We start from the raw sequence: 12,465 nt of genomic DNA, 5'->3' as shown, positions 1-12,465 counted from the left end.
TGTGATGTGATACACAGCCAGAGGACATTTCAAATTTTTGAAACATAATAGTATTTCTGCTGAAGAGCCTCAAAATGACATTTAGGTTTATGTCAGATACTTGTCTTCTGCATTTAAGACTTTATTGTCCCACAGGGAAATTTGCCTTGAACACACAATGCTAAAACTTTTTTTCTTAAAAATTCCTTCAGAGATTATATTCACAATATTCAGAAGTGTTCAATCTCTGTAGTTATTGAGCTCACTCTGAGCACTCGTCTGTTATACATTAGTGAAATAAAGTAAATCATGGAGGGCAGACGTGTCAGAATGATACAAATAAGCTTCTATGATGAAAATATGGTTGATAGAGCCAACAGCTAGTGAGAACCAACAACTAGAAAACAAACAAAAACTCTTGAATTTTTAAAATTTTCCGGACAAAATGACAGAAATGTCACAAGAATGAGGGAGTGAAGCGAAGGGGTAAGTTAAGTAAGAAATATACAGTGGGCTTCTGTTGCTGTACGTGTGAATAGTAGTGAGAACTCAAGTGGTTTTAAATGGATTAAAATGAGTGAAAATGGATCTTAAATTACTTAGATGGGTATGTGTGACAGTCACAGGTAATCACCGACAAAAACTGAGATGAACTCGACAATTCATCACGGCAGTAGCAGTTTAGTTTGAGCGTAAAAGCGTCTCTTTGCTTCTTCGCATTGATTTGTTCCACTCCGCCCCACTTTCCCTGGGGTTGCTAGGCAACGGTAGTCAGGTGACTGTCTGCAGACAGAACATGGCTGACCTGTCAGAAGACCAATGAGGGAAAGGCCAAATTTAGCATAATCGATCTTATTTTTTTACGTCGTTTCTGACCAAACTTGGCCGTCGCTGACTGCAATTGACCGGAGGTGTTCAAGGTAAGCATGAGGGCGCTTAAATTTGGGTGGATATATGTGACTTCTGTGTCGCTTTGGAACTGCTGTAGCTGACGTTGATGTTGGCTAGCTAAGTTGAGCTAGCTGCTAGCCAAACAGTCCCCGCTTTCTCCTGCAGCAGCAAGTCTGTCTCAATGTGAAAGCTAGTAGGGGGAAATAACATTTAGGCAGCTTTATATGAACTCATGTTGTCTTCCGCAAATGTCTAGCGTTATTGCCATTGCCGAAACTAGCTTGTTGTAACGCGAGTTTAGCAGTGACACCACACTAGTTCAAGGGAAGATACACAAGTTAAAATTGTATTTATTATGTGGTACCTTGTTTCAGTGAGTCTAGAAAGCAAAGACAATATCTATACACACACACTATGTCCCTATGAGCATGAATTTAGAGATTTAACACTTTGAATTTGTCATGAGATGAGTCAGTTTTTGACCTGGTCTCTTGCATCGAGTCTACCTCTCTGGCTCAGAAGTTTTGAGATTTTATACCCATTTTACATTAGTTTCTAGGAGGAATAATGTGTTATTCTTTGCATCCTTTGCAATCTTAGTTAGAAGCAATGACATTCACAATGACAACAACAACACCGACATAACATGAACTCATCACACATGCCCAAAAGTTTGGATAAATGATCACAGAGCTTGGGTTTGTTTTTACAGGGGGGTGTTTTAAACCTTTGATCAGAGGGCAGCAGTTCATTCTGGCTGTTCAGTTGACGGGAGGCATCAAGTATGATTTATTTGGCCCTGAGGATAACCACAGTCCTTCTGCCACTGATCTTATGTTCTGGGTTTCTAACTACTCGTGTTAGATTTAGATGCAGGTTGTGTTAGGATGTTCTCAATTTAGTGATTCAATATTTTTTTGGGAAGTTTTTGGGGCAGATAAATGTAGAGGACCTAACAGATATTGCAACTATATGCCAGTAATATGTCCTTCGGTACAGTCACAATATCAAGAGAGTTGCTGCATTCCCTTGAATGAGAAAGTGTCCGAACATTTGGTACTGTATATATGAAGCAGCTCCAGGATTTGTCCTCAGGTGACATGATCAAATACAAATTAAAACAGATATGTGGGCTACATTATTACAGAAGTTAAAATAATAATTCTTTTTTTAGGTTGAATTATTTTCCCTTCATAATTTATTAATGACAAGTGTTTAAAAGCCTGTCTGAATTATTAAATTGGATTAATGACAACAAGCCATCCGATTGCAGATGAGTGGGTTGCCGGATGGAATGGCAAATGGCCCAAGCAGGAGTGAACACTTGGGGAAAGACGCTCAGATTTGGGAGAGACCCTGGAGTCTTGAAGAGATGCGGCAGAGCAGCACCAACTGGTCTTTGGCAGCAGACTCAGGGGTAAGTCCGAAATTGAAACAGTAATTCATCATCACCGTTACTTAAATAGTGAGAGAAAGGTGTCAGAAATGCTTAAGAAATCTGAGTGGTTGAAGGGGATTGTGAAACGTGTTCTGCTTTAAAATGAAAGTGTCCCTGCTGTCTTCATAACTATTGTGGGTGGGGGTTTTTTTTTTTTTTTTTTTTACACCACAGCTCTTCCTGTTCCTTCAAGACTTTTCCCAGAAGATGCTGTCAAAGACACATGAGATTGAAAAGCAGCTGGACAGTCTGATCCGTGACACCAAAGCCACAGACAGCTGCTTGCACTCTGTCTTTAATGACTTCCTCATGCTTTCCAACACACAGTTTATTGAAAATGTAACGTATATCATTTCAACTTTTATGTGGTTTACTTTCTTGCTCTACTTGTTTACTGTAACTGTGACAATTCACTCTACTTGTTTGTGTACTTTTGAAGTAAAAATTTAGTTTTACTTTGTCCCTGTCACAGAGAGTGTATGATGAAGAGGTAGAAGAGACTATTCCTAAGGCTGAAGCTTTGGAGAAGCAGCCTGAACAGGTAAATGTTTCTCCCAACATTGTCTGGCACAGAGAACAACACTGACCAACCAGTATAATAGTGAAAAATGCCTTTTGGTATTATTAAGTCAAGGATCATGTGGCCACAGTACTCGACACACATCACTTTCTTGTCTTGTATCGCCTGTGTGACTGTCATCAATGTTTTCTGTTAAGGAGAAGACTCGCGAGCAGAAAGAGGCAGAGCTTATCCCCAAGATGCAGGAAGCAGTGAATTACGGTTTGAGAGTGCTTGAATCGGCCTTTGAGCACCTGGACATCAAAGCAGGAAACTCTGACTCAGAGGACGAGGAGGTCACAGACAGAGTGGAGGCAATCCTGGAGCCTAAGGTGTGCTGTTAATCTTGAGACAGTCGTGGAGATACACTTCTGTGTATTTGCATCATCAACATTTTTATCTATTCATTTTCTTACTAATAAAGCGATTGTTTTAGAAATGTACGTCTGTGACATACACCATCTTTCATCAGGAATAGTATGTGTTAACCATTGTGCCTGTCTTTGTCTTTTTTAGGATCTTTATGTGGACAGGCCCCTTCCATATCTAATTGGTTCCCAGGCCTTCATGGAACAAGATGATGTTGGACTTGGTGACCTCTCTAGTGATGGTAATATACTCATGGCAGTGTCTGAAGGCACCATACATTCATTAGCACTGTTACATTACACTTTTTTAATTCTTTTTGCAGAAATGTCAGTAGACAGTGACAGAGACAGTGTAATCGAGAGCGAAGATGGCCAAGAAGCAGTTGTAAGACCTTTTTTTTCAGGGGGTTTTCTTTCACTGTATTTTTCCAGCTTTTTAATTTTGCATGTTGCACAGGAACATTTAAAACCTCATGGTATTTATTTATTTAACAGCATTCAGATGACGACTTTAACCAGGATGATGAAGGTCACAATAATATCAAGAAGGTAAGCTGCCTGCCAAACACATCAAAGGTTACATTTAAACTGAATAACTTTATAATTTTCCACACTCCCACACTCTCCTAGAAGTCATCCATGTTGAGTTATGAGGATGATGAAGAAGAGGAGGATGAGGATTCTGACATATTTGGAGATTCAGACAAGGATGATGATGACGACACAAAGGTACGCCTGTAGAAAAGGAATAGATAACCAGAGGAGTTTCGAGATACCTTTTGTCAGTGGCTTATTTGTAATTTAAGTCTGAAATCATTCAGATCTGTTGCTTGGCTACCTTGGGGGGGGGGGGGGGGGACTGATGTATGTTGCGTGTATGACGTACTTCCTCTCTGGTTGTTTTCATATCACATTCAGACCACAGGCCCGTCGTCTTTTGCTGACGAGCTTGCAGCCCGAATCAAAGGTGAACCGGTTAACAAGCCAGAGGGAGATCGAGCATGTAAGTCACATTCATCATCAACCAGCTGGATGTAAATCGTCTCACTTTGAATTTTCGTAAAATCTTTTGTCCCTGCCACTCTTCATATTTAATTTAAATAAAAGTCAGCATCAAAGTCTGTACTTGACCTTTTACATTGAAAGCATTTCAGTGATGAGTGCCATCACCGCATGTGCATGCTTATGAGTATTTTCTTTCTACCATGTCATGTCTTGAAAGCATTGACATCTAAGAAGAAAAGTAAAGGCAGAAAAGAACCAAAGCCTGCAAAGCCAGAGGGTAGGACTTTCATTCATCGTCATGTTTTTTGTTTCTGTTTTAATTTTGCATTCGTGTTTTCCATGGCAGACCCATTATTTCCACAAGGTTGCTCAGTTCTGTTTATGTTCATTGTAGCAGCTGCTGAAGATGACAGCGATGACATGTTTAAGCCACCAGCGATGGATGATGACGACTTCTCCCCGTTTGGAGGGAAAAGTGGCCTCTTCAGTGGAGGGAAAGGCCTGTTTGATGACGATGATGAGGTATTTTAAACTAAAGGATTTTCCCTCTGAGTCAGTCCAGTTCCACATCACAGAAACTGTGGCTTGCAGCCAGAATTTGATTTGTGCTGTGTAATGTTTTGCCTTTCAGGGTGATCTTTTCTCTGAGGCACCGAAACCTCCTGTGTCTGAAGAGAAAAAGTCTTTGAATGAAAGCGTGAAAAGCACAGCTCAAACTGCAGGTAAGACACTCTTTATAGACGAATATGTGCAAAAAACACCTACACCTACAAAACAATGATCATTCATTAGCTTCCCATTTGCCTCCAGTAATATTTTAATGTGTGGATTGTTTTTGTTTCTCTTATTTTCCTTCCAAGAATCTGGCAAACCTGGAAAGAAAATTCCAGCGGGTGCTGTTTCAATATTCCCAGGTAGTAGCGGTTTACTTGTATGCCATCTTGTATCACTTCCTCTTGTGCTTCATCATCCTCAATCCAACCAAGTCACTTTCTCCCAACAGATAACAGCCTGTTTAGTTCAGGGAATGACTCTGATTCAGTGGAGAGCAAAGAAAACGGGGCTCCGGCTACCAAAACCCCTGCCACCTCTAAACAGGTCCCAGGAGGAGGTGGGCTGTTTGATGATGAGGATGATGATGATGACTTCTTCAGCGGTAAAAGCCTGAACAAGTCAGATTCTGGTAAGTGCGTGGGAACGGGTGCTTCTGTGCTTCAGTCCAAGATCAGATGGGGATGCCTTTTTTTTTTGTTTTGTTTTTGCAGCTGGACAGGAAAAACCCAAACCCAAGAAGGCTATTGACCTTTTCGATGAAGATGATGACGATGGTGACATATTCAGTGAAAAGTACAGTGCACCAACTCCAGCTCAGATCAAGAAGGAGGTAGTAGAAGAGCAGATCAAACCACCTGAGAAAAAGGTAAAGATCAACATACAAGTGTGTGATTGTTGCTGAACAAAGAATGCTTGACAAAAGCTTCCCCTCAAGAACAGTTTGAATAAGCTTTCATCACATCAGTAGTTGTGTGAATCACATTTATGTTGTTATGGCTTTGTTGTGCTTTGTGGTCATCTGTATAAGAGTTCCTATGCTAATGATCATTCATTCATTCATTCATTCATTCATTCACTCATTCATTCATTCATTCATTGCTTAGATGCCAGCTGGGGCCATCTCCATGTTTGGTCCTGGGACTAAAAGCTTACTCACTGAGGGCCTGAAAAAACGTCAACCATCTACCAGCGAGGAGTCAGAGAAATCTGAGGAGGTCTGAATAGATCATTGTCTAACAATATTCTCCTGACAAAATCAAATTTGGTGTGTTTTCACAAGCAAAATGGCCTATTTTCAACCAAAATGGGCTCCATTGGGCTTCAATTGCCTCAGTGTTTGTTGGCTGTCTAGCCTAAATTGTCAAAAGTTTTTCATTGCCTCCTATTATTTCTTGTTTTGAGGTCATGCCTGTTCTTATCACGACTCCCGACTCCCGACGGCTTTTATCTGGCATGGATGCCGTTAAAAGAACAGAACTTGAGTCACAGTCATTAAATGAGTGTTGGCTCAGAGTGCCATATTTGAGTGCAGTCTGAGAAAAGGCCAAATTCACTGCTGGCGTTTACTGAGTTTATTTCTCTTATGCTTTACTAGTATTTTCTTTCAGGACTAAAATATCAATCTATTCACATTAATTTTTCATCTTCATTATGTGCGATTTTAGAATGGACCTGCTCCAGATATGGGGAAAGCTGCTGTCAAACAGACTCAGAAACCACAGACCAGAGGCCTCTTCTCTGATGATGAGGACACACAAGTAAGGATCTCGAGGTTCACTGGAAATAAAGAAATAATGTGAAGTTTTGACTGGTACTGTATATATTTTAATTACGCTATACATGTATTTGCCTTCTACAGGTGTTCCCAACCATCCCTAAGAGCCAGTCTAAGCCTGAACCTACAAGCCAGGGCAAAATGGGCAAAGCCTCTCTGACGTTATTTGATGATGAGGAAGAAGAGGTGAAAAACATAACATCTTTTTTTTTCATGCACAACCAAAACTGATAGGTTAAGCATGTTTTGCAGTGAGTACATTTCAGTAATCTTGTCCATCATCTTGCAGGATCTGTTTGCATCTGCAGCTAAATCAAAACCAAAAGCTAGTCAAGCTAAAGCGTCCACCCCGCAGCCTAGTAAGGCTCTGTCCAGCTCCCTCTTCAGCGATGATGAGGTATGTGAAGAGATAAACAAAAATTTTACTGCTGCTTATCAGTATTAAATTAAAGTGCAATATGATGCATTATTTTTGTGACTGTGTGAACGACAGGACCAGTGGATAAATTCCAAAAGTGGTGCAGCGAAGCAGGAGACCAAGACAGGGGGGATGAAGCCCAGTGCCAGCGCCCCCTCCAGTCTCCCTAGTGCCAAAACATCTCAAAAAAGCAGCCTTTTTGATGATGACGATGATGACCTGTTTGCTCCAACAAAAGAGTCAAGGTATTAAAAGTATTAAGGTTTATTTTTCCTTTAATACATTAGAAAAGACTTTACTCATACTAAGCTGATGAAATACACTTTTTAAGTTTAAAACACTTTAAAAGTGTTGCGTTGCCAAAGATTCTTATCTAACATTGCCATTCTGTCACTCTTCATTTAGTCAGAAGAAGCCTCAGAGAGTCGCTCTTTTGTTTGAAGATGAAGACGATGATGATGATAAAGGATCCCTCTTTGGCATCAAACCTGCTGTCAATACAAACGCTGCAGCCCCAGCGGCTAAAGTGAGTGTGCTAACTTATTTTTTAAGTTGAAAATAAAAAAACTTTGGCCAAGAAAAACAATCTTGTTTTCAGCTTCCCTTCAGCGGCTTTTTTTTAAAAAGGTTTATGAAGCTCAAGGGGTAAGAAAATTTTCTTTCAAGTGGAGAGAAAACAAATTGGAAAATCAAGCGGGCCCTGTGAGTTTGTCGCACAACTGTGATATTTATAATGAGATTCTGTTATAGTTAATTTATTGCGCCGTTTAGTCACTGAGATCAAATTCTTTTAATAACTTTTTTCTTCAGAAACCTGCTGTGGATTCTCAGCCCCCCTCTCTCTTAGAGAAATCAGAAGAGGTTGCAGTTTCTAAGAGAGCAGCGGAGGATAAGACTTCAGAGCAGGAAAAACCAGCAGTAAAGACCCCCGAGACGCTCCCATCATCACCAGAGAGCAGCGAGAATAAAAAGAAGCCTGCTGGAGCAGTCAGTCTTTTTGGAGGCATCGATGTTTTTGCCAGCAAGCAGACAAAAAGCCCATTAGATGACGCTGACGGTGACGACGGCTTCCTCTCTAAGGACAGCCCACCACTGAATGTTAAGAAGGAGGAGAAGAAGGAGGAGAAAGTCAAAACAAACACAGTCAGTCTGTTTGATGACGAGGAGGAAGACGAATCAGATTGGAACGATCCCATATTTACGCCCAGTAAACCCACAACCACAAACACACTAAAGGTTTGTATGATTTGTTTTCTTTTAGTTTCATTGTTACACTGATTCTCCTGCAGTCAAGATATTAGAATAAGCGTTTCTATGTTGTGTTTACAGCCTGCAGAGGAGCGGCCGCAGGCAAAGAGCACAGGTGTGTTCCAGGATGAGGAGTTGTTGTTCAGTCAGACACAGCAGAAGGACAATGACCCAGACGTTGACCTCTTTGCCACCTCAGGGAAAGCTACAGTCAGTATAAAAGATGCTTTTATCTGTTTGTATATTTCTCTCCAAGTATTGTGTCTAAATGCAGACGTCTGTCACTCGATAGTGATGATACATGACTGTTTGCTTTCTAGAGCTCCAAGATCAGCTCAGTGAAGCCAGCAGCACCAAGTCTGTTTGCAGATGACGATGAGGATGACCTCTTCAGCTCCACCAAACCCAAAACGCTTCCTCCGGTAGCAATTCAATCATTATATTAATGATCAGAATTAGGCTGGATTCCTGCTTCCTAAGCATTGTATATTCAGCTGTGTGTAAATAATAATTGAAATGAGTCTCACTTTTTTTTTTTTTTAACAGCGGGGGATGTTTGATCTCTCTTGTTTTTTGTTCTCTGTAATTTACATTCACAGAAAGTAGCAGAGAAGCCCAGTATACCTAATGACAGAGCACCACTAGCAAGTCCAGAACCTGTATCAGAGATTCAGGTGAGTCTACTGTCAACAACATATACCGCAGCTCCAATGATACCATGAATTGCTTGTTTCTTTGAGCCATGAACACACATACCAGTGCAGCCTTGTGGTTTTGATTCAGGAATATTTTTTTGCTTGTTTGAGCTGCTTTTATACTACAAGTCATTTACTGCCTGTTAGTAATACAGTAATGTGTTTAGATGGTTTATTGACTTAAATATTGAATCTTCTGTAATCTGACCACACAGAAGCCTGCACCAAGCCCTGTAAAACCTAAAGATCCCTCATCAAGGATTGGGAAACTTCAAGTAATTTGGGTTTTTTTGTTTTGCTTTTATTGGATCAAAAGTCTTCATTTCTGATATTTCATTCTTTTTCCTATTGGAAAGACTCTCCTATTCCCACTTACATGTTTTCTCTTTTAAGGTTTCTTCTGTCTGGGCTTTTTTATATTCCAACTTAAAAACTTTGGCTACGATACAGCAGCATGACTGTCAAAATGAAGATAATTGTCTGTTTTGATTTTGGAAGAATTCGCTCACTCTTTCTTTCAGTTTCACAAGACATGCATCTTGCTCTTGCCTCATTTCCATCCATAGTCCTGGTTTCTCATTTTCCTCTAAATGATCTGCTGCTTGGAACTGAGAAACTTCATGAATAGTGTCTTCAATAGTTGAAAATGTGTAGTTTGAAGCATAGAAATGTACTAATGTAGTGTGTTTAAATTGTCTTTGGTCAGTGCTCAGTATCCATGGTGTCTTCTCTGCTTTGATGAATGTTTCTTATGGTGCATCTCTCATATTCAGGCCAATCTGATGATCAACCCTGCTGCATTGCTCCCTGGTGCTGCCCCGAGTATGCCAGGGGCAGTAAGTGTACTGCCTGGCATCGCTCCCAGCTCCTCTTCTGGGGTGTCCAGCTCCAGCCTGAGCCCCAGTCCTGTCACAACTCCTGTAGGAGCCCAGACAGACAGTGAAGGTGGAGTGAGCTTCGACACCCCAGTCCAGATCTCACCATTGCAGAGTGCACACAAGGTGGGGTTTGATTTCTGGAGTATTAAGTCTGTTATCCTTTTAGTTGCTTTTTCATAGATTGGATTTCTGGCACGTTACCGTGAGTGAACTTTTTCTGTCGTGCAGGGTCGCGCTAAAGGTGCTGTACAACGAAGACCCCAATCCAGAGCGGCAAGGCAGCAATCAGCCCAAAGATCTATGGAGAGTAAAGAAGAGACTCAGGTTGTAGATGCCCCTGCATCCAGCCCCAGTCTTTCTAGTTTAGTCTTACCTCCACCAGACAAGTCTAGCCAGAAGCACGCCAGTCCGACACCACCTAACTCGACTGCAACCACCGCCTCGTCACCTCCTCAACCGTCACTTCCTGAAATCTCCACCAGACCCTCTGTACTGACACTGCCGGTATCCACAAACGCTGGCAAGAAAGACTGTAATAAGGACAGCAGCAACGCCAAGGTGCTGCCATCCTCTGACGAGGATGACCTTTTTGGCTCTGACGGTCTGTTCGGGGCCACCTCAGTCACGGACACACCCTCCAGCAGGAAAACTACGAAGACCGCACAACATCAAGCCAGTAGCGGGGCGACATCAAAAAAAGACAAAGATAAAAGCACACTTCCATCCATTTTTGATGACAACGGTGATGACCTTTTCCAAAAGGTCAAGCCAAAGTCAACCACAAAGAAAGCCAAGGCCTCGTCCTTTTTGGAAGACGACGACGATGATGAGGACATCTTTGGCGTGAGCAACAACTCGACCCCCACATCCACGAGTAGTAAAGAAATCAAGAGTAGCAGTAGTTTTTCAAAGCAGGACATCTTCAAGGTAACTTTATTTTATATTGATGATAATACTGTCATGTTTTATTTGTGCCATCATAAGAATATGTGTCATTTCTTCTCTCATTGGCTGAATCTTACCAGGATGAAGTAGCAGCTGTGCCTAAAGTTCAAAAGAAGAACAAAGAAAAGCCAATTGATGCCAGCTTGTTTGATGACAACATAGACATTTTTGCTGACCTGACGGACACTTTAAAACCAAAACAGAAGTCCAAGACAAAGGGAGAGACCAAGTCAATATTCGACGATGACATGGGTAAGCAACAATAAAACACATGCGCACTTTTAATAACACCTATCCTGTGGTCTACCCTTTTCTAAAATGGTCATATTTAATCAAATATTGTGTCACTTCTCCATTCTTTAAAGATGACATCTTCTCACCAAGCACAGTAAAACCAGTGACAAAGGCTCCCCCAAAATCAAAGAAAACGCCACCATCCCAGGAGACCAGTGCAACAACGGATTCAGGCGACATATTTGACGACCCACTTAATGCTCTCGGTGGGAACTGAACTGTTGTTTTTGAGTAGCCAGATTTGTACAAATGTCGATTAATTCTTTTGTCATTTGGATCGCTGAAAGATTGGAGATCGGATACACTGTTGATAGAGTATTTATTCATATAAATTCATATAAATACTGTGGCTTATTTTTTCCAGATAAAGATTCAAGTCATCTTCTAAAAGCATTCTCGAAAATCATCTCGGCATCAGATTATATTATGTAACACCTAAATACTGTTAATCGTTATTATACATAATAGCACTTTATAAGCATACCATATGCTTAGCCTCAAAGCCTGCAGAAATTAGCAGTAAATTGTTTTGTTTGTTTTGACGATTTGTTTATTGTTTGGCTTTGCCATGTTGAGATTTCATGTCTTTGGGTTTGTGCCATATCATGGTTATGAGAAATCAATGTGTTTACTTATTGTCTTAGGCATTTTGACAATGTTTTTATTAATAAGAAATTCATCCATTTCTTAACTTTGGCTGTGATGAAAATGAAATTCATTTTTAATAACTAAAAGGAAACATATTTTATGCTATCTGAAATGTGTGTGTTTATTTCCAATTCACTTGTTTTCATTTGTTTTTGTGTCTGTCTAGACAGAAATATTGATTGTTGTCTGATATGAGCAGGAAGCCAAAGAAATGGAATTTTAGATCTGTTAGTAACATTTCAGTTTGATTTAGGTTTAGTGTTTTTTCTAAAATCATATTATTAAACTAAAAAAGGAAGAATTAAAGCTGCTCCCTTATTAGCATCTGAAGAGAATGCAGAACTCACCTGGTTGCTTTATGTCTCCTTTTCAAGTGACATGGTGCTAAAAGCACCATAAACTCCAAGTTCTTAGGTCATGTGATGTAAATCATTATCGATTAATCTGTTGATTATTTTCTTGATTAATCCATTAGTTGTTTGATCCATAAAATGTCAGAAAAAAATGGTGAAAATCACATCAGACTACTGTTTCTCAAACCTCGAGATGATGCCATCAAATATCTTATTTTGTCCCAACCAACAGTCCACAACCCTAATGTAGTTTCAATATATGTACAATTTTCTATCTAGAAGACTAACGAAACCAGAAAATATTCACATTTGAGAAGCTGGAAAGAGAGAGTTTGGATTTTTTCTCTTTAAAAAATGACTCAAAACAATAATCAGTTATCAAAATAGTTGGCGACTAATCGTTGCAACTGTAGATAT

At 40.3% G+C, this 12,465-nt stretch overlaps 1 protein-coding gene across 3 annotated transcripts; it reads left to right on the top strand.

Annotated features, from left to right (window-relative positions):
* Positions 1-738: 738 nt before the first annotated feature.
* washc2c (WASH complex subunit 2C) lies at positions 739-12,041 on the top strand. 3 transcript variants are annotated; one of them, XM_042433926.1, is made up of 31 exons: positions 739-899; positions 2,144-2,287; positions 2,483-2,647; positions 2,781-2,849; positions 3,026-3,199; positions 3,384-3,477; positions 3,559-3,620; positions 3,731-3,784; positions 3,866-3,964; positions 4,154-4,238; positions 4,458-4,517; positions 4,638-4,762; positions 4,872-4,962; positions 5,101-5,154; positions 5,244-5,423; positions 5,506-5,660; positions 5,899-6,009; positions 6,460-6,552; positions 6,654-6,755; positions 6,859-6,966; positions 7,063-7,232; positions 7,393-7,513; positions 7,798-8,223; positions 8,317-8,445; positions 8,556-8,657; positions 8,835-8,909; positions 9,146-9,205; positions 9,704-9,931; positions 10,037-10,735; positions 10,834-11,005; positions 11,119-12,041. In XM_042433926.1, exons 2-31 carry the CDS (start codon positions 2,144-2,146, stop codon positions 11,262-11,264), a joined length of 4,353 nt encoding a protein of 1,450 aa, XP_042289860.1. In that variant the 5' UTR covers positions 739-899; the 3' UTR covers positions 11,265-12,041. The 3 variants fall into 3 exon arrangements, with proteins under 3 accessions (XP_042289860.1, XP_042289859.1, XP_042289861.1); XM_042433925.1 differs by having other exon boundaries at positions 4,635-4,762; XM_042433927.1 differs by lacking the exon at positions 9,146-9,205 and having other exon boundaries at positions 4,635-4,762.
* Positions 12,042-12,465: the final 424 nt, after the last annotated feature.

The sequence above is a fragment of the Thunnus maccoyii genome, chromosome 14 (genome assembly GCF_910596095.1).
Source record: "Thunnus maccoyii chromosome 14, fThuMac1.1, whole genome shotgun sequence".
Classification (NCBI taxonomy): Eukaryota; Metazoa; Chordata; class Actinopteri; order Scombriformes; family Scombridae; genus Thunnus; species Thunnus maccoyii.
The sequence above is the reverse complement of the archived record's forward strand: the minus strand, read 5'-3'. Positions and strand labels throughout refer to the sequence as shown.